Genomic DNA, 25,625 nt, shown 5'->3' with positions numbered 1-25,625 from the left:
TCAGCTCTCTAAAAGCAAGATGTGTGCATTTGTGGTCAAGAGCTATGATTAATTGCCTGCTAAGCAAAGTTATATATTTAGACTACAGCTGAAAAAAAAGTGTGGTGTGCCTCCAACTTAAGACTGTTGCAACTTTTAATAACTCCAGCCCAACGTCAGTGGCCATCACCACTAACAATTAAGTGTGTATTGTATCATACTTCCACTGCATCGACTTTGGAAGGCTGTGTGTATTAGTCTGGGCTGTTAACAAAAAACGAACAAGCAGTAGCTTAGTCATTCTCAAAATTACTTACTCTGTTTTGTCACTGGGAGCCAGAGGATCGAATTCCATTAGCTCATAATAATTTGGAGGTGGTGAGATGTCTTTTGGTACGTCTGTAGAAAAAAAGCCAGAGGGGAATTTTAAAAAACATTTTAAGCTAGCACACAGACTTTTTCCTGCTAATCAAGAACAATACAAAACAAAAGTCCTATTTATCAATACTACCTTCTGTTGCAATTTTATGGCAAAAGGTAAACATGATATATGTAAGAGGGGTTAGAGGGATCAGAAGGGGATAGGATTTGAGCAGCAATTTCTCACAGCTATACAGGCAGCGGTAGCCCAAACCAAGGATGAGAAGACTTTTAAATTTAACTAGTAAAATACGTTACAGTGAGAGAACACAAAACTGTTGGTGAAGTTAGTGGTTATGCAGAATTTTGTCTTCAGAGAGAGAGAGAGAGAGAGATTGAGAAAAGGCTGGTTCAGCTGAGGTTTAGGGTAGATTAAGGATATGCAAAGTAGGGAAGCAGAAATACACCTGCCCACTGTGTTTCGCTGTTATGTCTACACATAGACATAACAACCTTGTACTCCTTTCGCCGCCTCCTGAAAACATCTTTATTCCAAGAAGCGTTTCTCTAACATGCAGCCTTGGATTACTGTTATTGCTTCTTTTAAATTTTGTTTTAACTGTTTTTATTCTGTTTTTATTTTCATTTTACCTTGTACACCGCTCCGAAATTTTTCAATGGGGAGCGGTATATAAATATTCTAAATAAATAAATAAATAGACATAATTTTCCATAGTACACGTTTTTTAAAAATCCAACATCTTGAATTGTGCAGTTTATTTTCTTGAGAAGGTGTGATGTTGCTGCCCTGCCATGCATACCCAAAGGGGCCATTATCCAAGCTTCCTACTTATTAACATACAGGAAAGCAGTCACAAATTATGTGCAGTTAAGATCTAACTGCAATTGTTTAGATTTACCTGCTGGTGGCGCATCTCTTGAACCATTGCTCTGAAGGCTTACTGGATGCAAAAGCACGGGATTTAAATATGTGTTTACCTAAGGAAATGAAGTGGATTAAATCAGGTATGTAGGAAGATTGGGTAAACTGGTTTTTTTGAAAAACAAACTTAACTTGCTGGTTCATTGTTCACGACATAAAGCTGTAAAACGAAGGGTTACTACATGTATACAGAAATACATTAATCCTGTTTCTGCTTGTAATGCAGTTATCTATATATAATTCAGCTAGTACAGAGGCAATGGCTCAGTTGGGGATCGAAAGGCCTATTTAGACATGCACTAGCCCAGTGGAATCTGAGGTTTGGTTGGTTACTTTTAATATCAGCTGAACCCCATGCCATATCATAAGCTGCTTTTCAAACTCTTCCATTTCCTAGGCAGTTTGCCACAGGGGTGCTATTTAAAAGCCCCTTGTGAGGAAGGGCAGGATATAAATCAAATGAAGAATCAAGGGCAGTGGCATCTAAATACCCCTTTGGCTTAGGCTCCTTGGTCCTTTGGGTCCTGGACAATACATTTTTGAGGTTGATTTTAGGATGTGTACCCTGTTTACCCCTGCCTCCATTTAACTCCCTCTTCTCTGTTGGTTCCCCTGTATCTGCTTTTAGATTGTAATCCCGTTAAGGTAGGGAGCTGTCAGAACTCTTCTTTGTTATATATATGGCACTACATAAATTATACATTGGCCACAAAAAATTCATGCTCCCACCTCTTATCGTATGATTTACAGGCATTAAATTAGAATTTAGATAGACAAGGAGTCCAGGGCAGTATCCTAGAATTAAGGCCATAGCTAGACGGGGCTTTATCCCGGGATGAGCTCCGGGATCGTCCCTGTGCGTCTGCATGATGCACAGGGGATCCCAGGATCAGTGAGGGATGATCCCTCCCTTGCCCCGGGATATAGCCCTCCCCTTTGGCCCCGTTTTTTCCGTGGTCCTGGGCTGAGTCCAAGACCGTGGAACATGTGGCCAGTTGCCACGGGTTGACCCAGCTCCATGCGATTCATTGCGAGGAGCCGGGAGCTGCGCCCATCAGGGGTAGGATGGGGGAGCGGGGAAAGTAATTTACATTTTAAAAAGGACTTACCTTTTGCACACGAGCGTTTGTGTGCTGCTGTCCCTATAATTTTAAAAAAATAATGGCGGGCACGATGCCTCTCCTGAGGTCGTTGTGCGTTGCGTGTAAACAGAGGAGGGATCTCACGTTAAACACAATGCGAGACCTTCCCTCCTCCGTTGCGGGATAACAGGTAGGTCTAGCTAAGGCCAAAGTCTAAACTATCTAGACTAGGTGACCCGAAGACTGGGAAGCAAAGCATGTGATGGTACTATTACGGTCACATTTAACTTTTCCCTTAAAATATGTTGAGGGAGTGCAAAATCTAGCAGAGAAAGACAGTGATAACTGAATGTATTCCATTGAAGATTTACACATCTGCCACTGTGTAATTGCTATGTAATTGCTACACTGATTGCTAATAATATTTTCCATGAAACTTAAGACCCTTATGCTTGGAAATGATAGCGGTACATTTTTAACAACAAGTTGCAAGGCCCTGCAACATATCTCTTGTGTGTGTGTTGCTTGTGGCTGAGGGCACTCAAAACAAAAAACAAAAACAAAAAGTTAGCATCAAAGCCAGCATCCCTACTCATACTTGATACTCATACTTCATGTGCTATTTCTAAAAAAGTTTTTGAACATTTAAAAATGCAACCAGTCTGCAGGCAAATCAATAGAGCATGAGACTTCTGCATGCAACTGAGGGCTGGATTTAGCCTGGGAGGAGGTTTGTTGCAGACTGACCTTTGCTGCAACCTGAGCTATGAGGGATTTTTGACTGAGAATCCAACCCAGGCTCAGACCCATCTCTCCCCTGCAATATTAACACCAGACAACATTGAAGGGCTGCCATGAACTACTCTCAGCACAGCCCACCCACCCCATACCTGCAATAGGGAAATACAACCGTGAACTACACTTCTGGGTTGTTTAAGTTATTCTCAGCTTCAACCCAGCCCCCAACCTGCAATAGGGATTTAACACTTCTGGACAACACTGCAGGGTTGTTGTAAGCCACCCAGAGACTGACCTGCAGCATTCGGTGTGAACTACACTGTAGGGTTCTCTTAAGCCACATTCTCCCAACCATCTTCCTTCCAGCCTGCAATACGGGGACAATGAACTGCATCTGCTTTCGAGTTTATACCAGCAGGATCGTTTTTTTAAATGTCTGGCACTAAACATTTTGTCTACCTAAGGATAGGCACTTGGGAAATGAGTTCAGCATTAGGAGTAATAATGAACTTAATGCTCTGAATGGATCAGGCAAACTCTGCGCTGTTGGGCTGACTTTTAATGTCTCTTGCGCACAACTGGTATTTAGGCATTGGGAGACCTTAAACGTGATTCTGATAAAGAACAGATTAGATCCCCTTTCACCCAAGCATACTGAGAATGTGTGTAAGAACTTTCCTTTCTCATACGTGCTACTGAACTAGGACTAGGAAACAGCTTGCTACTCACGTTAACATACGTTTGGCCACCTTGGAAGCTTTGGCATGCGTTTGGTGCTTCTGCTGTGAACCTAAAAGGAAAGCCACCAAGAGACTGAAATTACTGACTTCCATTCCAAGGACATCCAATCTTCTGGCTCCCTTGTTCATCAATCCTTCCTTCCATCTGCCCCTTTTGTTCACACAGTGGCCTTCCATAAATTCCATATGGGACTAGATCTGACAAAAGTCTACCCAGTTAATAATAATAATAATGTATTTCTTACCTGCCTCTCCGATTGGATCAAGGCAGAGAACAACAACAAGCATAAAATACACAAAATACTGATTAAACATGGTATACATTGTTTAAAAACATCCTAAAAGCATCCTAAAAACATACTAAAAATATCCTAAAATTCTACTGGATAGGCCTGCCGGAAGAGATCAGTCTTGATAGCTTTCTTGAATGTTAAAAGACTGTCAAGCTGACGAGTCTCCTTCAGCAGGCCATTCCACAGTCTGGGAGCAGCAGAAGAGAAGGTCCTCTGGGTAACAGTTGTTAATCTAGTTCTTGCTAGCTGATGTAGATTCTTCTCAGAGGACCTGAGTGTGCAGGGTGGATTGTACAGGAGAAGGTGATCCTGCAGGTAGCCTAGACCCAAACCATGTAGGGCTTTAAAGGTGATAACCAACACTTTATACTTCGCCTGGAAACTAATTGGCAGCCAGTGAAGAGATTTTAGGACTCTTTGATGAACTTCCAAAGATGACACATTTTGTGATTTCCCAGTTCTCATCTTTGCTTATCAACCTTCAAACCCCATCTAAATACGTAAATAACTTTAAAATTACTACTTACGTGGAATGTGGAGTATTTGTAGTAGCGAATGCACTTAGTTGAGGGTAAAGTGGCAGCTGAGTGGGATGGGGGCTTGGGACAGCAGCACTTACTGACTGGCCGTCTGAAAAAAAAAAGTGGGGGAGAGTTGGTATTACGTTTGTGAGAATTTTTCTACAAATATTTGAACACAAGAACCAGGTAAGAGCTTGAACATGGTATTGGGGAGGGCTTCAATATCAAGGCCAAAGTGTGGTAGTCAGTAATGGCTCCAGGTTTTTGAGGACACATGGTTCTTCAACACGTGTGCGGGAGGGGTGTGTGTATGTGTGTACAGAATATTCTGTAAGCCACAGATAACGCACAAAGCAACCTCTATGCACACTGAACAGTGTGTGTACTTCACAACTGCGAGCGGGAGCACCACATCAGGCATGCAGGAGGAGGCGGGAGGGAAGTTTCACAGCAAGATTCAGGAGTACACAACTAGACAGATGCAAGATTAAATGGGGTGGGGGAGAAACTGTTGGAGTTATTTTCTCTCTGGGTTTTCTACCTAATAATTACAGCAAAGCTATAATCTAATACTTTATTCCTTTGGTATGCAGAGCTAGTATAGCTGACTAATTGTTTGTAACACATACGAGCAGTCTGTGCTCTGCTCTGCATGTGGCTCTCAGCTAACTGCCTTGCAGTCCACAGACACACACAGGGCTGGGCAAAGCTGGTAGTAGGCCCGGGCCAGATGGGAGATGTAGGCCCCATTTCAAACTGCCCATTAAGTATTTTTAATCAGTTCTAAATACATATGAACTAGAATGATTTATAAAAAAGGTAATGGCAAGCACTTTTATTCAAGATGTATATAAGACATCTCTTCTTCACATTCAGAAATGCTTTACATGCTTTTCTTTGGGCAAATTCATCATCAACAACAGAAAAATCAAGCAACTTTGCCTTGTCAATGTTAATAAATTAACAAATCTTTACCAAAGGGTCCCCCTTTGCCTCTACCAGGGGGACTCGGAGTAGACCCCCTCAAAATTGTAGGCCCATGCCAACTGGCCCCACTGCCCCCCCTCTGCCCAGGCACACACACGCACACACCACTGTCCAACTGACTGGTGCTGGGTATGGCTGAAGAGCACTCCAGCCAGCTTGGCAATGGTGAGAGGGCAAGGAGTGTGGGATGAGATCTCAGTGAGGAGTGTGTGTGTGTGTGTGTGTGTGTGTGTGTGTGTGTGTGTGTGAGAGAGAGAGAGAGAGAGAGAGAGAGAGAGAGAGAGAGAGAGAGAGAGAGAGAGAGAGAATATGTGAGTGGGTGAGAGTGGGTGGATGCTCAAGCTCTGTCACTGCTGCATGCAACCCTCCAAGATAAAAAGCTTTATAATGACATCTAGAAACAGTGAGCTGACCACCAAAATAGGAACTCCTGAGGAGTCAAAGCAGACATGATCTGAAATACTGAAGGGAGGCATTTCCCCCACTCACTTTTGTTCAATGCGCCCTGACTCCTAGATCACAGCCAGCATCTTTTACGTAGTAGAGTATAAGGAGATGGCGGAATACGAGGGGGAAAAGAACGGCCACCCCACCACCAGCCTGCAGCTCCCAACAAAACCCTCAGGGAACGTAACCCCTGACAGATAAAGGGTTTCCCAGCCCTGCATTGGCACAATTCCTCATGTCTGGAATGTACCTGATAACATCCAGAAAATGTACAATATGAAGTAAGGCTACAATAAGTACAACTTCTGTCTGAAATGTCTTTTATATCACAGCCCCACAGCCCAAATCTATAGGACCTGGGCCCAGAGAAGTCAGTTTCCAACTTTCCCTCAAGGTCCGTAGTATTCCGTTAAAACATGAACCAGTTTACTTTCTCTTTTTTTACACACTCAGTTCTGAAGGCTGAGGAGTCACAGGGCCAGCTCCCCCGGGCAGTGGCACAGGAGCAGGAACACTCGACTCAAGGTCAAGGAGATCACACGAAGGAGCAGACGGCTGGTTGGCATTGACCTTAAAATTGAACAGAGATCGCAGGGGTTATACCTAGGGTTGCCTCAAAGGGGAAATCCAGTGTTCACTTTACAACAAGCAATTGCAACAAGGCTCTTGATAATCTCTGACTGAAGCAGATCTCGGGGGTAGTAAGGATCTATTTCAATCGCCCACTTGTCATCTATGGTTTGGCAAACACCAGCCTTTTCCCAACATGTGCATGCATATAAGAGTGCATCTCTCGTGTGTACACACACACACACACACACACACACGTGCATGTGTGTGTGTGTTTTGTGAAGATTCAGAAGAGCACTGCACAGTTCAAGATGACGACAGGTAGAACGGAATAGAATCATTTCCTGCAAGATGAGATTCATTAACAGGAGAGTTTAACAGCTGCAATTTGGAGAAGCCTATGAGGTGTTCCTGTGCTGGTAACATGCACTTTTCTAGTAGCTCTCCATTCCTAACATGCTTAGAGGTAGATTTGATATTCAGTTATGAAGCCAATAAAACAGTGCTCAATTTATGCAGACCTATTTGGTTACTTTTCCACTTACAGCTGAAGCATTGGTGCTTTGACTTCTACTAAACACTGTACAATGGATTGAAAAGTGAAAACTTTAAATCTATGCAGACTTACTTGGGGTAAGCCCCGCTGAACTCGGTGGAGTTAATTCTGAGTTAATATGCCTAGACTTGGAAGGTGCAAATATTGTATAACGAATCAAGAGTCCAAAGAATATCATAGATGTTTTAGACTACTTGTCCTAACAAGTGACAGCAGTTCTAAGCCAATAGGATTGGCTGCTAATCGCTTACCACTGTGCGTTCGTGTTGAATCCTCTGATTCTCCAAGAAACGTACTCTGTTTCGAGAGAACCTGTATGAAATGTTACAATCAGTTCCAAGCCATGCAGGTGTAATGAACAAAGGAAGTATTTGTAATCCTTATTTCAAAGTTCCTAAAGACTATCCCCTCCCCTGAAAAAATATCTTTTTTAAAAAAACAAGCCATCAGAGACAATGAGTTTTTTGTTTGTTTGGGTTTTTTTTTTTTACAAATAACTTTAAAAATAACATTTAGGCTTGGTTAGCATAGAGTATGGCTTTCTAAGGCACTCACAATTTTTTGCAGGATATATATTTTCATTCCCAGTTAACCGTCTCTGTTGTTTTGTCATAATGCAGTCTTGGGCATTGCTTTATCAGTGCTAGGCCACAGATGATATAACAAGGAAACACACGGCAACAATGGAAACTCTGTTGTGTTTCTTTTGCGAAATAATAGCTGTGAGTGCCTGCAGCCAAGGAAGTTCCTGTGACTAGTATATGACCCCAATATGAAACTGACGTTTGAACTAAAAATGAGGACTCCCCAACTCCACCTGTCAATACAACTGCTGAGTGTACAGTGGAACAGTAGGTTAAGGGAAGTTGTAGATTATTATTATTATTATTATTATTATTATTATTATTATTATTAATTTATTTATATAACACCATCAATGTACATGGTGCTGTACAGATAACACAGTAAATAGCAAGACCCTGCCGCATAGGCTTACACACCTAGCAGATCTCTACATGTGGAGAAACAAATAGAACACTGGGAATTTGCAGTGGATGGAAAAGTAGTAGTAGCGTACTGAAAAAAATGTACAGTAGTGTATGTGGGAGGGCATTCTGCAGCATGGAGGCCGCCAATACCACAGGCAACAAGGACTTTTAGCATGCCTGGATAGGAACAGAAGAGCCTATAAGACAGGGGTGGGGAATTTGTGGCCCTCCTGAAGTTTTGGCCTATAACTCCCATCATCTCTCCCTCACCAATGGTTATGATGGCTAGGGCTAATAGAAGTTGTAGGCCAAAACATCTGGAGTGCCACAAGTTGCCCACCCCAGCTGTAAGGTCTGTTTGGAGCAGAGTCAGCCCTGCACTCCAACGCTGTGCAGCTTGGCTAGAGGCAAATAACACCAAAACACAGGGGCTTGCATAGGTAATATAACACCACATTACAACTTCTCCTAATAGCTCTTTGTTAACACATTTCAAAACGAAGTGCTTTAAATACATAAGGACCGGCCTTCCCTGCAGTTTTAAAATTCTAATAAAGCGAGTTCTAGAGTATCTCAAAACTTTGGATTTGAGTTGGGCACATACTTGCCAACGGTTTGACCATCTCTGCAATCTCCTCCTCTAAAGGTAGAAGCAGGCACGGCCCAGATGTTTGTCAAAAACAATGGGATCAAAACTACTGCAACAAATATGCAAGAACCTTCCCTCCCTCAGCCCAGCTCACCAAAAATAGTGAAGTTGGATGAGCATTAAATGCATTTGGATGTAATAATAAGCTAAAGGTTATCATGACATGTATGAGCCTTGGGCGTGTGCAACTCCCCACCCCGCAACTCCTTCCAGCACAGCTGTTAAGAAATCAGAAGCTTGGCTTTCAAGAAAGAGCAGATGGCTGTACAAAGTTTATTGCATCTCTGCAATGGCCAAACAACTGAGAGTCACCAAGAAGAAAGGCCACATAGCCTTGGAGTAGATTTTTGAAATCATATTATACTCTCACTTACATGAGCTAGCAGGGAAGGAAGGTAGTGTGATATCTTAGCCTGCCCATTTCCACCAAGTTGTACAAATCAGAGCTTCCGCCCAAAAGCATTGTCTGCTTCTTAAGACACCCTTCTTAAAAGAGGCTAAAATTTGTTGCATACTCAAGCATCTGTCCAGGAGGATTCATGCCTGATTAGGCTTCATGCTTGCCCAGTAGACGAAAAATAATTTAAGCATCATACTAAAGACTTATATCTGAGACATTTTGGATCGGTTCAGATATTATGTTCCTGGGCTGAGATCAGGAGCAGCCTACAGGCTAACTCCCTTGCTCCACATTGGAGGAGAAGTGATCAATGGAATGGGAGATCCTGCAGTCTTGGAAGACTGGCTAATCTCCCAAAGTCACAGGGAGATCCAATGTTCTACCAACCAGCTACAGGATCCATTGGTCCAGCCATTCACTTCTCTACAAAGTGAAAGGGGCAGAGTGCACAAGGCCTTCTCCTGAAGAATAATACCATGAGACGACCATCACCCTTGGTTAGCTCGATTGGCATAGCCTGTGTATATACAGTATTAATATAATGGCATGTACAGAACAGCGTTACCTTTCGTGTCCCAGTAGGACATTATTCAGATTTTCATTCACTTGTATCAGTTCAGTGATCACGTCTTCATTCTGCACAGTCGCTAGCAATTCCATGATTCTCTCTTGCATTACCCGACAGGTCTTGTAGAGCTTCTGCCAAGGGACAAAAGAAAAGAGATTCTCTATTAGCATTTGAATGGTAAGAACAAAGGTTGTTGAAGACATGTTGATTACATCCAACACATCCACAGATGCTTGAAAGACATGCAATTAACACTGCATTTAATTCATTAGTTTCTCCCCCATCCTTTGTTTTAGGGGAAGAAACATGCAATTTTTTCCTTTTCTTTTTTCTTTTTACTGTCTTGCTGGAAAAGCATGAGCAGTTCCTAGAGGCAGTCAACAGCTTCTCTCCCTTCTGGCAATTATAGTCAGGGCTGTTCTTGCCTAGCAGCATAGTGAAGGATCCTGCTTTGGACAGCCCCATGCTGAGGGTGGGGGCATGGAGACAGATGAATGCAGGTATTGGTCTTTGAATTGTGCCAGCATTCGGCTCTAGGGAGTAGAATGCATTAGTACTCCACTTCCAATTCTCCATTGGCAATATTTAAGATGGGCTTTGCTCACTGCATAGAGACTGACGTGTTTGTGTGTGTGATGGTGGGGTTTTCTCTAGGTCCAACTGATCCGTTTTCTTTGGATTGGCTCAGTCTAGAAGCTCCATCGAACCAGGGGTTAACACACTCCTTACCGTTGCTTCTCCGCCCATGTTTTCGTTCCTCAGTTACTTCCTCTTTCAAAAGAGGAAGTACACAACAAGCACAGGGCCCATTGAGTCCACTGCTCTAATGGCACTGCTTCTCCTGCACACAGCAGGGGAGAGCAGCAATTCTGTGTTTAAAAATACATCGGACTTAACCCGGGGGGGGGGGTGTTGTTGCGAAAGGAAGGCCAAAAGGGGCAGGAGGCAGATGATGTCATGTGAGGGACCTGAGCAAACTCTGTGAGTGCCCAGTAACAAGCATACAATAGAACACTCGTGAGATGGAGCTTTAAATGCCACAGGCCCTACTTCCAGCTCTGGAATGCCAAGTATGTAAAAGAAGATGGAACACTTGGGCATCTCTGAGTTTGTGCCCTATTAATTTGACCAAGGGCACAGCTAGCCCAGCATCCTGTTTCCAACAGTGGCCAGCCAGATGCTTCTGGGAAGTCCAAAAGCAAAGGCACGTGAAGGCAGAACCCTGTTTTTGTCTCCAGAATCTGGCTCCACTTAGTGATCGTGGCTGATTGCCATTGACAGACTTACCCTGTATGAATTTGTCTAGCCCGCCTTTAAAGCCATCTAAAGCTGTGGTCATCACCACATCCTGGGTCAGCAAGTTCCACGAAGTATTGTGTGAAGTAGGATATTCTTTTGCCTATCCAGAATCTACTGCCAATCTCCTTCCCTCATATCCCCTTCCCTGAGTCATCTTCTTTTTTTCCTAAGCCTGGAACATTCCAGCTCAGCTTTCCCCAATCTGGTGCCCTCCAGATGCGTTGAACCACAACATCTATCACCCCCAGCCAGCCCATCAGGACTGCTGGCTGGGGGATGATGGGAGCTGTAGTCCAAAATGCCTGGTGGGAGCGATGGAATTTGTAGTCTAACATGCCAGGAGGGCATGAGGCTGGGGAAGGTTGTCCCCATAGGGAAGATACCCCATCAACTTGATCATGTTCATTGCCCTTTTCTGCCCTCAAAAAGGCCTGGTATCACAAAGCTTAAAAAACCTGCCCTATATGCACTTTCACCGTAAGATATATCCCACCTGTTCATGAAGTGGGGTCCCCATATGAGAATTGAATTTTTTACTCCTTTCATATTCATCAAGGTTTTCAACTTTTGCACAAACTCCACCACCCCCGTCCCCCCACACCTTTATTTCACAAAAGATGGTCCTTGCATTCATTCAAGCACATAAAATAGTGCCTTACGATGTTGGATCAGCCCAATGATCCACCTGATCCAGCAATCTATCTCCCAGCAGTAGCCTTGGAAGTTCGCAAGCGGAGCGTGATAGAGAGAGCCATCTTCTGTTGTTTATCCCCCTAGCCTCTGGTAATCAGCAATAATGTTTTCATGTTTAGCCATCACGATTATCAGCTACAGACTAGGTCTGGACAATACAATAACCAACAGTGGGTTAAATGGTCAACAGTGGGTTATTGTGTTGTCTGACAGGACCTTTTCACACCACGGTTGGTTATTCAACTGAAATAACCAACGCAAATACTCAACGCTGTGCAGAGTTGATTAATTGAACAACCGCTGATTATTGTGTTGTGTGTCGGACACCATTGACTATTTCATCATGCATAGGTGATTATTTTCAGTGACTATAGAGTCCCCTGGCAAGAGCATCCAAAGTGGCAGCTGCCGCTCTAGTCCAGCCAGCAGAACTCGCAAAGGGTGAAGGGATACCAGTGGGAGGACTGAGGGGGTAAGAGAGGGTGGGGGATGTGTCAATCAAACACACCGTTGACTAATGGTCAACTCGATGCTGGTCTTAATCCACACCATGGTTGATTATAATCATTTTGTGTGGGGAGTACCCCCTTTGATAATCAACTATGGAGTTGATTATTAACCCACCATTGACTATTGTATTGTCCGAATGCAGCCACAGTCCCCGATCTGCCATGAATTAAACTAATACTTGAAAACGAAATGTATCTTTGCTAGTGTCCATCATCATGTCTTGCGGTGTCATACTGATGCTGCATCAGCCACGAATGGGCCTCAAGGCTAGAAAACAATCTCCAAAGATCAGAGGCTTAGAGATGATCCAGGAAAGGGTCAAGCTGAGCACTAACTAAAACGTTTGCACTTATTCATCTGCATTCCCTCCACTGGCCTGGGTGGGGACACCAATGAAGAACCTTTGTAAGGGTTATTTTAAAGAAGCTTCTTCAGGCACTTCATATTTGAATAAGAAACTTGCAACTTTGGCGGAAGGAACCCCCCTCTCCCCAATTCTTTGCAAGATGTATGTTGGGGAAGAAATGAGCTTCTAGAGATAACTCACAATAATTCTGTGTATATAATTGGCACATTTTTTACTGCTGTTTTATGATACAGTTGTACTATTGTGTTCATGATAGAGCTATTCTATTGTGTTTTTAAACGTTTAGTTAAATCGCAAGGTGAAGAAGACATGTATAACTTTTACCCTAAAATTTGCAAAACGTTTTGCCCTAAAATTTGCAAAACAAATTCACTTATCCTTCTCCACCTCATCACTTCAACACCATCTGACAGAGTTTGCTCACATTTTAAGCCATCACAAACAGTTTATTTTCCCCTGGTTACAGCCTTTATTTGCTAGATGGACGGTACTAGGAATCTGAATATATCAGGTGTCACTGGAAGCAATTTGTTTTAATATGAGCTTGGTTATCACGTGGCAAAATCCTGTCTATATTTTTAAAAAACTTAATTTCACATTTTATTTGTGACAGAAATAATTCTTCAACAGGCACAGTGTCCAGGGTGACACCAGCATCCCTTTTGGTTTTAAATTATGTTTTCTTTTTTATTGCGAAGAAAATTGCTGGGTGAAGTGGCTGCAGCAGCCATCATAATTTTCCCAGAATGCCTCTGGGCCCCAACATAGGGACCCAGAGGTAATACTACCTATTGAGTTAATGGGTAGTATCCAATGGTGTCCCAGTGCTAGTGCTAATTTATTTATTGATTTATATTGGTTTATAAAATTGATATATTGCCTTATCTGCTAAAAGTCCAGGAAAGCAGCATACAATTTAAAACAATAAAAACTTAAAACATGCTTTAAAACAATAAAAACAGGAACATAAAAAAAGAATTAAAACATTAAAGCTCCAGATTTTCAAAGGCTAAATTGAAAAGATACATCTTTACATCCTTTCCAAAGGCCAAGAGAGTGGGGGCGAAACCTAGTTCTTGAGAGGGTGTATTCCACAGTTTGAGAGCAACACAGGAGAAAGCCCTTTCACACATGCCCCGACTAACAGGTCTCTGCGGGAAAGGTGTTTTCAAAAGAACAGACCTTAATACCCAGGCAGGCTCATAGAGAGATAAGTGATCCTTTAGATCCCTAAACCAATGCTTATGCAACTTAACTTGCTCAATGGAGAAAAGCCATGATTTGCTGCTGAAATTTGGTGGCACCACTGAATTCTGGCAGCAAACCACCACTTTCCCCCATTGTGCTAGTTATGTTGTGCCAGCATTGATTTATGCCAGTGCAATGACATAAGGCTGAGACACCTCTGGATACTACCCAATGACTTACGGTCCAAAATTCGATCAGTGCTATTTTAAATTAAACGACCCAGCAAAAGGGTGCACTGTACCTGTAGAAGCTCCATGTCATCTGGATTTTCTGATCCAGGGACATTTTCCTTCAGTATTGCTGACATGACCCTCACATTCATTTTTACCATATCCAGTTCACTGTACAGCTTCCCAATCTGTTCAAAGGAATGAAAGAACAAATAAACAGGAGACCCACTGTGGTGTGCAAAAGTCCTGGCTTCTTTCTTATCAGAGAGACATACTGACCCTGTTCAGATGACGCACTAAGCCACGGTGGTTAAGCATTTTGAGCTAAACATAATGGCTTAGTGAGTTGTGTGAACCATGACTTAGCGTGTTGTGTGAACCATTCCTAACCATGGTGGCTACATAACCACGGTTTAAACATGCTCACTAACCATTTGCTGCAAAAGGGTTAGTGGCCTAACCATGGCTTAGCGTGTCATCTGAACAGGCCCACCAAAGATTCAATGTTCAATTAAGACTGCAATTCTAAACACATCTACTAGGGAGCAACCTCAATTGAAAACTGTGGAACTTTCTTCTGAGAAAGCATACTTCAGTTTTGCCCTGTAAGCTTACAATCCTATTACTTGGGAGTTTTGTTGTTTATTCGTTCAGTCGTTTCCGACTCTTCGTGACTTCATGGACCAGCCCACGCCAGAGCTTTCTGTCAGCCGTTGCCACCCCCAGCTCCCCCAAGGTCAAGTCTGTCACCTCCAGAATATCATCCATCCATCTTGCCCTTGGTCGGCCCCTCTTCCTTTTGCCTTCCACTTTCCCTAGCATCAGCCTCTTCTCCAGGGTATCCTGTCTTCTCATTATGTGGCCAAAGTATAAGCCCCATTAAATTCTCTGTGGTTTATTTCTGAGTAAACCTGCTTAGAATTGGGCTGTCAGTTCAACATGTTCCTTTCCCTAAAACCACTCTGGTTTTCTACAGCTTTCTCACCTGGATAGGATGGTTAGGTGCCTTGTGTAAAGAATACTGTATGTCAGAAAATATTAACTAATTCATTACATTCAATAAATACAATGTGATTTTAATCTTTAGCTTAGTAAAAAGTTAAGTAGGGGGGATTGGTCTTGGCAGCTTTAGGCAACGTGGTACTTGCCAGATGTTTTGGCCTACAATTCCCATCAGTACCAGCCAGCATGACCAGTGATCAGGGATTACAGGAGATGCAGCCCAAAACATCTGGAGGAAAGCATTTTGCCTATCCGTGGTCTATGCGAATAGGATAGGACAATCAGGCAGACAATGTATGTAACAGTATTTGCATATGTACACACATGCAACTAATATGACTGTGGCATCGAACACTTTATATCATCTGAAATGTGAATGTGATAGATCCCAGTGGAGGCATTCAACTGAGAGGCATCAAGTGATGAGATTCAGCATTATGGACATAAATATGTGAATCAGCTCAACATTTTAATGGGCTAATGCATTCACTAGAAATACGGGCTACAATGTTTATCCATTTGTTGGTTGGATTAATCAAGTTTAAAGCAAAAATAAACATTTTGTGGGGGAGGACAAACACTTTAAAAAATAAACACTTTTGATTAACTCAAAAGGTACCCCAATTAATTGGGCAGCAGAGTTTTGCACATGGGGGAGGGGGAAGTACTTTTAAAAATTGTAGATGGTAAGCAGCATCTTTGAATATCTTAATTTGTACCATTTATTGGCTATCCTGTTACCAAAATTCTCTGGGTGGCTTACATGAATTAAAGCAAATGCCATTACAATAAAAACAACAAAATACAAGTAATAAATTACTACTGTAAAAACCACACACCACTTTAAAACAGAGAATATATTGAAAGAAACTTTGCACCAACAAATCAATTTAAAACTGAGGGGGAAAGCACTCCCCTTTATCTCACAAGAAGGAGGGAATGCTTTTCTCTAAATAGACACTCACCTTTTGTGTAAAAACAAAGACTCTATGCTTTTTGCCCCCAAAATATTTTTATTTGTATGTAAATTAAAACTGAGTCATCAACAAGAATGCATATGATTGACTGATTGATGATAGAAATAGTCCTATTTAAAAATGAGGAACAGGTCAAGTTTAAAATGCTTAGTAGGGAAATGACGTTGAAAGGAACTTTCTTTCAACTCTTTCATGTTTTTACTTCTGTGTTTAAAAACAACAACACCTCAGCCTTACTTCTCTGGAATATCTCCAACAAGGAGAAAAGTCCCATTGCTCTTCCATTCCCCCCCTCCCAACATTCACCCTCATTTCATCAGTGGAGAGGTAAATGGTTCATTACCTTTCTCATCAGACAGCTATTATACAAATAACAAAGATGCAGTGATAAATTAATCCCAGGTTCTCTCTCTCTCTCTCTCTCTCTCTCCCCCATCCCCAAATGTAATTCAGTCCCAGAGCTTTTACAGAAGGAATCTATGGCAACCTAAATCAGGACTATCAACACACATCAGTGTCACTTGGTGAAGTGTAGTTCCTCTCAGTTGTAAATCATTTTCAAGGCTCCTGTGTCGGCCAGTGAGTCATGACAATGAACACTTAAAACTGCAAAATATGAACACAAATAGCCCCACGGTACCTGCTCAGGAATCAGTGTTATGACTGCAGATGCGGTGAGAGAACCTGATAAACCCTTCGTGGAGGTGCCATACGATGACTTTTTCGAACTCTGCAGCAAAGGCTGGGGCAACGTAATACAAATACATATTTGAGGTTTTCAAAAATTAAAGGGATACCAACAAGACATATTTAGACAACAAAACGGGTGGAAAACACTCTTGAGTCAGTCATATACTGAAATATTTTCTCTGGGCATGAGATCCAAGATACACAGCAAACAGTGCTTCCTCAAGAACCCTATTATTCTTTGAAGCCTTGATTGAGAGAAAAAAAAATAGAGTGACTAAGTGTGTCAGAAATTCACACAGGAGGGAAACCATATAAATGTTCCTGATGTGGAAAGAATTTCAGCAGGGTGCAGTAAGCTTATATTGTCATCAAACAATGTATACATCACCTCTTGGCATCCCAGCTGACAAGTACGAGCTGGGAAGAAGGCTGCCACAAAAAAGAGGTGTGCTGGCTAACCAACGGGTATAGCTGAATTGTGAAGAAACCAAAGTTGCCTTCATGTATTGGAGATCTATTTGGATTTTTATGTAAAGTGATGTTATTTCAGTTGTAAACCCTATTGGGCCTGTTCAGATGACACGCTAAGCCATGGTTAGGCCGCTAACCCCTTTGCAACAAATGGTTAGTGAGCACATTTTAACCTTGATTATGTAGCTACCATGGTTAGGAATGGTTCACACAACATGCTTAGTCATGATTCACATGACATGCTAAACCATAAAGTTTAGCAAACAAAGCTTAACCATCGTGGCTTAGCGTGTCTTCTGAACAGGGTCACCCACTCTCTGCTTTGGTTTTAAACTGCTGAGTGAAGTAAATTTCTTTGTACCTAACTCCCCATGGTCAACCCTGAAAACAGCTGTGCCGGTTCATGAGAAAATGATTTTTGTACCGTCAGGCCTGATGAAGCATTCTAGAGAACTCAAAAGGGTGCACGTTTTTGTGGCGTTTTCGTTGGTCCTAAGAAAGATATTGCCCAATTGTGGATTTCGGATTTATTTGTAAGGTTTTATATAAAGCTGTATAGATGGAATTATTATTATTTATTATTTCGTTAACAACGCTATGGTTGTTTGTAGTTATGTCTACTTTTTAAGAAGTTATACTGTTCATTTGATACATCGTGAGCTGCTCTGGCTGCAACCGTATGGAAAAGTGTTGCTTCTGCTTGATCTTGGAGCTGCAGTTGGGAGCAGAATATGGCAGCCAGGATGCTGTGTGCCCCATACTGCACAGGGTGCCTGTTAGGTCACGTTCAAAGTCTTATTGTTGACGTATAATGCCTGGGACCACTTGGGACCAGCTGACATGGGGGACCACCTTTCCCAATACAGACCCGTTCAATCCCGAAGATTGAACGGGTCTGTATCAGGACCCGTTCAACACCCTGCTGAATACTTGTTGGCTGTATCATAACCTGTAGACTGCCACCCCATGGCAACCTCTCAATGGGCCTTCTCCACAGGTGCGCCCCCCCCTTTTGGAATGCCCTCCCTCCCCTCCAGAGGTGCTTAAAATGAGTTTTAAAGCACCTGTTAAAAACATGTTTCTTCACTCAGTCTTTTCCTGACAGTTAAATGTTGATTTGCACTGCCCAGTTTTAAAATGGTCGAATTTAGATGTCTGAGCTTTGAGTTTTAATTTGTGAGGTCTTGTATATATTATTATGATGTGTGTATTTTAATGTATGTTCTGGATTCTGGACTTATATTATAAAGCGCTTTGAGATATTTCTAGATACACTAAGCAGTCTATAAATCGAATAAAATAAAAGTGGCATATGAATAAATGGATGATGATGATGTATGCCCACACATGTGTGTGTGTGTGTGTATAGAGTAATCATTAAGAGGCAAATGGGACATCCACAGTTTAAACTTCGCTTCAGCTCTTTGTTCAATGGGATGGCTTTAGGCACATGCCTTTCTCTCAGCCCTTCTTCTGAAACATGGGGATGATTATACTGGCCTATCTTTTACTAATGCAATTGGAAGGATTAGTGAGCCTCTTCCCTCCACAGCCATCCCCAGTAGCGGCTACTTTACCATGATGTGATCCCACACAGCTGTGCTATGTATGTGAATACTGGAACAACATGGGCAGGCCCATTAAGAGTGCCCAGCCAGGGGAGAGTTTGATAATCAGGGGAGAAAGACCCCATCACATAATTCTCACCCAAATGCCACTACTTCCTCCTGGTTGGGGAATGATCAGATGAGAAAGACCCATAGGATTGGCCCATATGTTCCCCACAGAGTAGCGCCCTCCCATGGTGAAGCAGCTCCCACACCACTGCAAATGTATGCAGAGGTGGGGGGCTGAGCTAATGGATGTGAAGTTCTTTGGGCACTTAAATGTATCTTTTTATATGATCATGCAATGTAATATTTAGATTGTAAGCCTATCTCTAAATTAAAGGAATACTATTCTGTGCCTATATAAAATACCTGAGAGAGCCAGTATATACGAGCAAGCATGAACTTGAACAAAAAAGCTCCCCATGGTTTTGATTTTTGTTGATGGTTTAAAATTGCTTAGATATGTGTGTGTGTACTGCCTGTACACATGTCTGTATGTAAACAGTTTTATACTATGCACAATATTGCATTTGTAAGATTTTTAATCTTTCTAAACTGCTCAGAGAGCTTCGGTTATCTAATAAATGAACAAAATGAATAAAGTATGTTAGTTGCTTTACTATTTAACCAAATGTTTGTTTTACACGCCTCCCTTCCGCACTTCAAAAATAGCTTCTGCATGTTGCCTGCATACTGTATGTTCAGTTTTGCTTTTATTTTGACGGAGATCTACAAAGCCTGTGAGGCATTCTGGACACTGAATTCCCTTTAACCTGAAGAAGGAACTGGGATTTTAGATAACGTGGGCAGCTTTCAAAGCCTCAACCTCTACATTTCCTGTTTAAGAAAACTATTCCTCCCACTCTCAGATATTTAAATGCTCCAAGGCAGAAACGTATGACTGGTTTCCTGAGCAGTGGAGATTACTGTGTCAAATGTACCCTATTCTTGAATTAAGTAGCACACCTTCTCTGCACATGTAGATTTTGCAACAAGCATATCCTGTTTCCAAACAACAGATGCCAACGCAGTCCGTACCTTTGTGGTCCCCGTCTTTGTCTCAGGGAGTGGAAACTCAACTCCTTTCTTGAGGAGCTCCAGGTAAACCTCTTTGACTTCACTCACGTCCACAGCACCTGGAAATCCTCGGGACCAGGTCTGTTTGTGAAAAAGATAACTGAATAAGGTTTTTGTCCAAAGCATGAAAACTGCCATTTTCTGAGGTGAAAAAGTCACCACACGGTGAGTTTCCCCCTTCAATTTGCATGAACTGAAATTGACTTGTGAAAGAATTCCATGCATATGTTCAAGATTATCCATGAAAGCATTCTTGGGTTCAAGGGAAATAGGCCAATGAACACAGTCCAGAGTGAAAAGAGCAGATTCTGTGATGGGGCTGATCAGAAATGAAATGGCCAATATTATACTGATTCTATATAAATTGGAATACTGCCTCCAGTTCTGGTGACCCATTTGGAGCAGCTGGAATAGTCGGTTTCCTTAAAGGCAGCCTAGAAACAATGGGCAGATTAATCCCATGGAGGCTGATGGTTTGTGTGGCTTACATAGATAAATGCATGCAAGACTAGCCATGATAGATAGATAGATCCTTCATACTCAGAGGCAGTATACCTCTGAATATCAGGTGCTTGGTGTGGTGTGGTGTGTGTGTGTGAGAGAGTGTGAGCTTAGCTCTCATTGCCTTGCATATTCTGAAAGCTTTGGCCACTATTAGGAAAACAATGTTGGATTAGAATGACTCATTGTCTGATGCAGCAGGGCTCTTCTTACAAAACATTACAAAACCTGCATGTCTCGTGATGCCATAGAGGACAATCTTCTGACAGTTCCAATACATGGCAAGATTGTCTTTCACAATACAGTGAAAAAAACTGGTCACCTAACATGCTCCAGGATATGCTCAATCTTGATCTTATCACATGGAAACACTTTCACAAGTCTGTTTCAATAAGCAAAGGAGACACTTGGATTACTGCCTCACACTCCCATGTAAAAACAGCGGGATGAAGAATGTTACTGCAGACCAATTTCACCCTAGATATCAAGTAGTGGCAAACTTGGCAGAACTGTGTGGTGGGCATACATGGTGGGGCATATATCACAAGGTGACTCTGCAAAGTGTGTGAAGGAGAGAATAAGGAGGTCATTTCCTTTACCTATATGCCTGCCCCCCCCACCACACACACACAATTGTTCCACAGACCCTGTTTCAACTCATTCCATTCCTCAGCTTTTAATAGGCGATGTGAAGCTTTGAAGAAACAACTATTGTTGTCCACTTATCTCTCCCTCACGCCCCAGTATTCTGGTATTCCATCCACACTGTCCAGTTTTACAGTCAAAGGAAGTCAGACAGATATCTATTTGCCCTAGATAGATATATTTAGGGTAGGTGGATAGTCAAGGAACAGTGGGTGCAAGTAGTGGGTTGAAATGAAAAGAGTCGCTCAGGTCATGTTTGAACTAGAGCTTGTTCCCTTAAAGGATTTATTCTGAAATAATCATCTTTGCCTTCTTAAGCAAGGAATTAAGCTTCACACCTCACTGCTGACGTGCATCATTCACAGATCACTCTGTGTGTGTATTTTGTTTTGTAATAGTGCTGTGAACACCACCCAGCAGAACTAAGAACCTGGCTATTGTTTACACAATTGCTTATTCTGGGATGGAACAGAGGTAAGTCACGAATCCCTGATCTTCCCAGGGGTTGTTGATTCTCTTTCGTTCATTTGAGTGTGTAAACAAAATAATGGAATTGCGTGGGAAACGCCAACAGAGAGGGATGGTGTGCCAGGGTTGAGAGATAAAAATGGAAAATGCAAGCTCTTCATGCTTCCTGTTCCTCTTCAAGTCCGCCTCATCTGAAACAGAACTGTGGCATCACCCACCCAGGCGACCAACACACAAGCTTACCCCTGTATGAGCCTTATGAGAAGTGACAGGGGGAGATGCTTCCAGATGAGCAGCTCCTGGCGCTACCAATCAAAAGGCATTGTGCAGCCTTCCCCTGCGTTAAAGGATTTTTTTTTGCGGCAAGAAATAAAGCCAGAAGAAATGGTTGGGCAACACAGGAGCGTGTCCAATGGAAGACAACATCATCTGGGCCTCTCGTAAAATTCTGTGTTTGAAGCAGGGCTATTAGAAAACAAAAGCTTTTTCTGGAAGCAACTGGGAAATTCTGTTTTGGAGGAAACACAGAGTAGCGGGGAATGCATGGCAGCCATTCATGCTCCTTGTCCCGCCCCCCTCCCACCTGTCATATTTGATGCCAATCACATCCGAGGTAGAAATGAATTCATGAGTTCGTGATCCCAGGAGAATTGATAGTTCTCTGTCGCTTTCTCACAGAGCAAAGACACAATCAACCTTTTTGTTGGATGACTGGCAGGATGGCATGTCCTTTACAAACACTGAGAACAAAACTAGCACAGGACTAATGCTATGCAAATGTCCTACTCCAGACAAACACACACACACCCGTGCACGCATACACACACACACACACACACACACACACACACACACTCAATACTGGCAAGCCAAGGAACCTCATACAAGGGTACGATTGAAAGCCAGCTCTGCCAATCTCTTCATGTCCCCAGCTTCCTTACTCTCAGTAGACCTTTACTTGCAATTCTCCGTATATAGCTTAGCAAAGAAGGAGGGCAAACCAGCTACTAGAGCTTCCCACGAATCCCCTCCTATGCACCACAGCACAGTTATCATGGGATATCTGCTACACGGATAACACTTGCTTTACACTAAGAGGAAAGGCGGAAGCTTACCATGATGAAGGTCAAGATTTTCTCCTGCATATCGACTGGCAAGTTGAACCTTGGATTCAGCAGCTTTACCAGTCTGTCTTTGCAGAAATCCCTTCTCACAACCAGAGACTGGAAGTTTGGACCACAGTTCTGCATGCACATCTCGAGGAGCTGCAGAGACACACATTTTTTCTGTTATGAAGGCATTACCTTACTTTTGTAAACTGCCCAGAGAACTTCAGCTATGGGGTGGTATATAAATGTAATAAATAATTTTCATTTCATCCTGATTACTTAGTAATCAAGCCCCACAGGTTCTATGGAAACTTCCCCCATTCCTCTCACAACTCTATCTGTGGCTTCCCGTGGCACTGGCATCCCAGTCCAGCTGTCAACCCAAGTCTCCCCTTGTTCTACTGCAGGGGTGCAGAACCTCAGGTCCGTGGGCCAAATCTGACCCCTCCAGCATTCCCCTGGGCCCGCCCTCTTTGCCCCGACTGCAAATTGTTTGCTGGTTTTCCAGCTATAGCACATCCCCCCTCCCCAATTCCAAGAGCCCAAAATACTTTTCCTAAATCTTAGCTACTAGCAAGAAGAACTTTAAGTTAAAGTATACTGGTATTTTCAATATCTTGCCCTTGTTCCATTTTGTCCACTCTCCACTGGCCTTTGAGAGCTTCTCCCAAATTAAATTTGTCCCTCAGGATGAAAGAGGTTCAACGCTTCTCTTCTACTTCATGTACCTCAGTTGAAGATTCTCCCAACAGCCCTGCTGGATCAGACCAAAGGCCTCTCAAGTCTGGTCTCCCACAGAAGTCAATCAGAGCCCTGTGGGAACACCGCAAGCAGGAAATGAAGGCAATCGCCTTCTCCTGCTGTTGTTTCCCAGCAAATGGTATTCAGAAGCCTCTGGACCTGGAGGCAGCAGGAATGGTTGAAGAGGTATTCATAGGTTTCCATCATATTATGTAGTATTTTATAACCATACTGTAGCCTGCATTCAGCAAGGATAGACTCAGGAGCAACAAGAATGTGAACCCAAAGGAAACAACGAAGTGCAATCCCTTAAAAACGGATGATCAAAATACATTTCGTTCATTTCATAAGAGTGAATGAAAGAGCTGTAAGCTTTTAGGATCACAAGAGCAGCGCAGAGACACTAAACACAAAGATGGCATTCTAGGATCTGAATCATGGAATAAGAAAACAGCCCCATCTTCTAATGATATCCTTCCCAACTCCCAACAGGAGTCTGGTTCAATGACGAGTTACAAACTAGATTATTCTGCAAGAAGATAGGCTGTTTGCTATAATTATATCATGACTACCTGGTAATTTTACATTGATCTGGTTTGGAGTGCAACAACAAAATAAAACTATGGTTTAGCATTATACACACGAGCCTAAGGCTTGCGCGAACCTCCCTTCCTTCCCCTGGCGTGACTTTCATTTCCATTTTCGGCTAACCATGGTTTATTGTTATGTCCCAACCTGAAGTTAACCTTAGCTATGGCTTGCAGATTTGGGCAACTTGTGGCCCTCCAAATGCTTTGGCCTATAACTCCCATCAGCCCTAGCCTGCATAGCCAGTGGTGAGGGGCAATGGGACTTGTAGTCCAAAACACCTGGAGGGCCAAAAGTTGCCCAACCCTGGTTTAGGGAAACAAACCAGGATCATAAATCATGGTTTGAAGCTGCCTTATTTCCCTAAACCATAGTTAACACTAACCATAGTTTGTCCAGGTTTGGACATACTGACAAACTGGGTTAGTTAAAAATAGAAGCAAACTCTTCCAATCCCTTCCTTGTGGCTTTGCTATAGGAGGAGAAGGGAAGGGGAAATACACAAGCACAAGGCTTACTAATGTTATGCTAAACCACAGTTTAGCATTACATCTAAATGAATTCATTTTGTTATCATCGTTGACACAATGAGAGGTGTCAAAATGTAGCACTCCTGCTAGTAAGCAGTCTGATTCTTTACTTGCAGCAATTTCCTAAAGTCAGAACCAACCTTACCAACTATGCACATACAAGAAATAGCCTACACATAGGTGCCAATTAATATTTCAGGTGGATGCACTGTAGCAAAAGGCTGAGCTCATCCTTGGATGTCTGAGACGTCACTGCACAGCAGCATTTTAAAGACTAGTTTTAAAAGCTGCTCTCTTTGCTTAGAACTTGGGAGAACTGTTGGTTTCCTCAGTGCATACCAGATCTTTGGAGAAGAACGGTGCAACGACAGCAAGAAAAATACACCCAATTCACAGGATGCAGTCTCTTGAAAACAAATTGGAAAAGAAAAAGGGGGCAGGCTGCCATGTGAAAAGCCAAGCAGTCCCAGCTGCCAAAAAGCCTGGGCTTGAATGGTGCTTTGTGAAAAGCAGCGTGCATGAAAGACATGCTAATCAGCCAACCCATTCCCCTGCAGAGAGTGCTTCAGAGAGAGATTGTGCATGTAAAGCATTTTCTGCAGATTACAGGAAGGAATTAGGGACGCATCTCCCATTACTGCACTTCCCCTAGATGGGAAGGGGCGATCAGTTACCCTTTCGAGTAGAACTGCTGCAGTTAATGGGCCAGATCTCATACTCAATTACAGCAATGCAACCCTCCCATTGATTTCAATGAGGTATATCAACTACAAGGGGAGTTTCAATTAATTATTTTTAAAGCCATTTGTAAATGAACGGATGGAAGTTACCTCCATGGTAACAATTATTGTGATGATAGAAGAATGCTGCAATTAGACTTTCAGCTGGTTCTGAGCCACATTCGGTTCCAGTGAAATGTAAATGTTTATTGTGTGTGTCTGGTTCTCCTCCCAACTCCCAAGCACGTTCATCCAGCCTTTCAGCAGTGGCCTGCTTGCCTAATGGCAGAGATCTTCTGTTTGGGATGGAATCTCTTTGATCGGGATAAGCAGTTGAGTGGAGTGCTGTTTTATAAGCCCATAGAAAGCTAGCTACACTTTTTGTGTT

General features: G+C 42.6%; 1 protein-coding gene across 1 annotated transcript in view; it reads right to left on the bottom strand.

Annotated features, from left to right (window-relative positions):
- The window catches only part of TOM1L1 (target of myb1 like 1 membrane trafficking protein), a 50,429-nt gene that overhangs the window by 1,102 nt on the left and 23,702 nt on the right, over positions 1-25,625 (bottom strand). Inside the window, exons 4-14 of the mRNA XM_063119901.1 lie at positions 22,666-22,815; positions 19,898-20,017; positions 16,729-16,830; positions 14,181-14,297; positions 9,820-9,953; positions 7,468-7,528; positions 6,540-6,660; positions 4,663-4,765; positions 3,832-3,892; positions 1,260-1,338; positions 297-378 (exon numbers count right to left, since the gene is read on the bottom strand). Coding sequence (XP_062975971.1) covers positions 297-378; positions 1,260-1,338; positions 3,832-3,892; positions 4,663-4,765; positions 6,540-6,660; positions 7,468-7,528; positions 9,820-9,953; positions 14,181-14,297; positions 16,729-16,830; positions 19,898-20,017; positions 22,666-22,815 — 1,130 coding nt within the window. The remainder of the gene's footprint in view (positions 1-296; positions 379-1,259; positions 1,339-3,831; positions 3,893-4,662; positions 4,766-6,539; positions 6,661-7,467; positions 7,529-9,819; positions 9,954-14,180; positions 14,298-16,728; positions 16,831-19,897; positions 20,018-22,665; positions 22,816-25,625) is intronic.

Source organism: Elgaria multicarinata, chromosome 3, assembly GCF_023053635.1.
Source record: "Elgaria multicarinata webbii isolate HBS135686 ecotype San Diego chromosome 3, rElgMul1.1.pri, whole genome shotgun sequence".
Lineage (NCBI taxonomy): Eukaryota > Metazoa > Chordata > Lepidosauria > Squamata > Anguidae > Elgaria > Elgaria multicarinata.
The sequence above is the reverse complement of the archived record's forward strand: the minus strand, read 5'-3'. Positions and strand labels throughout refer to the sequence as shown.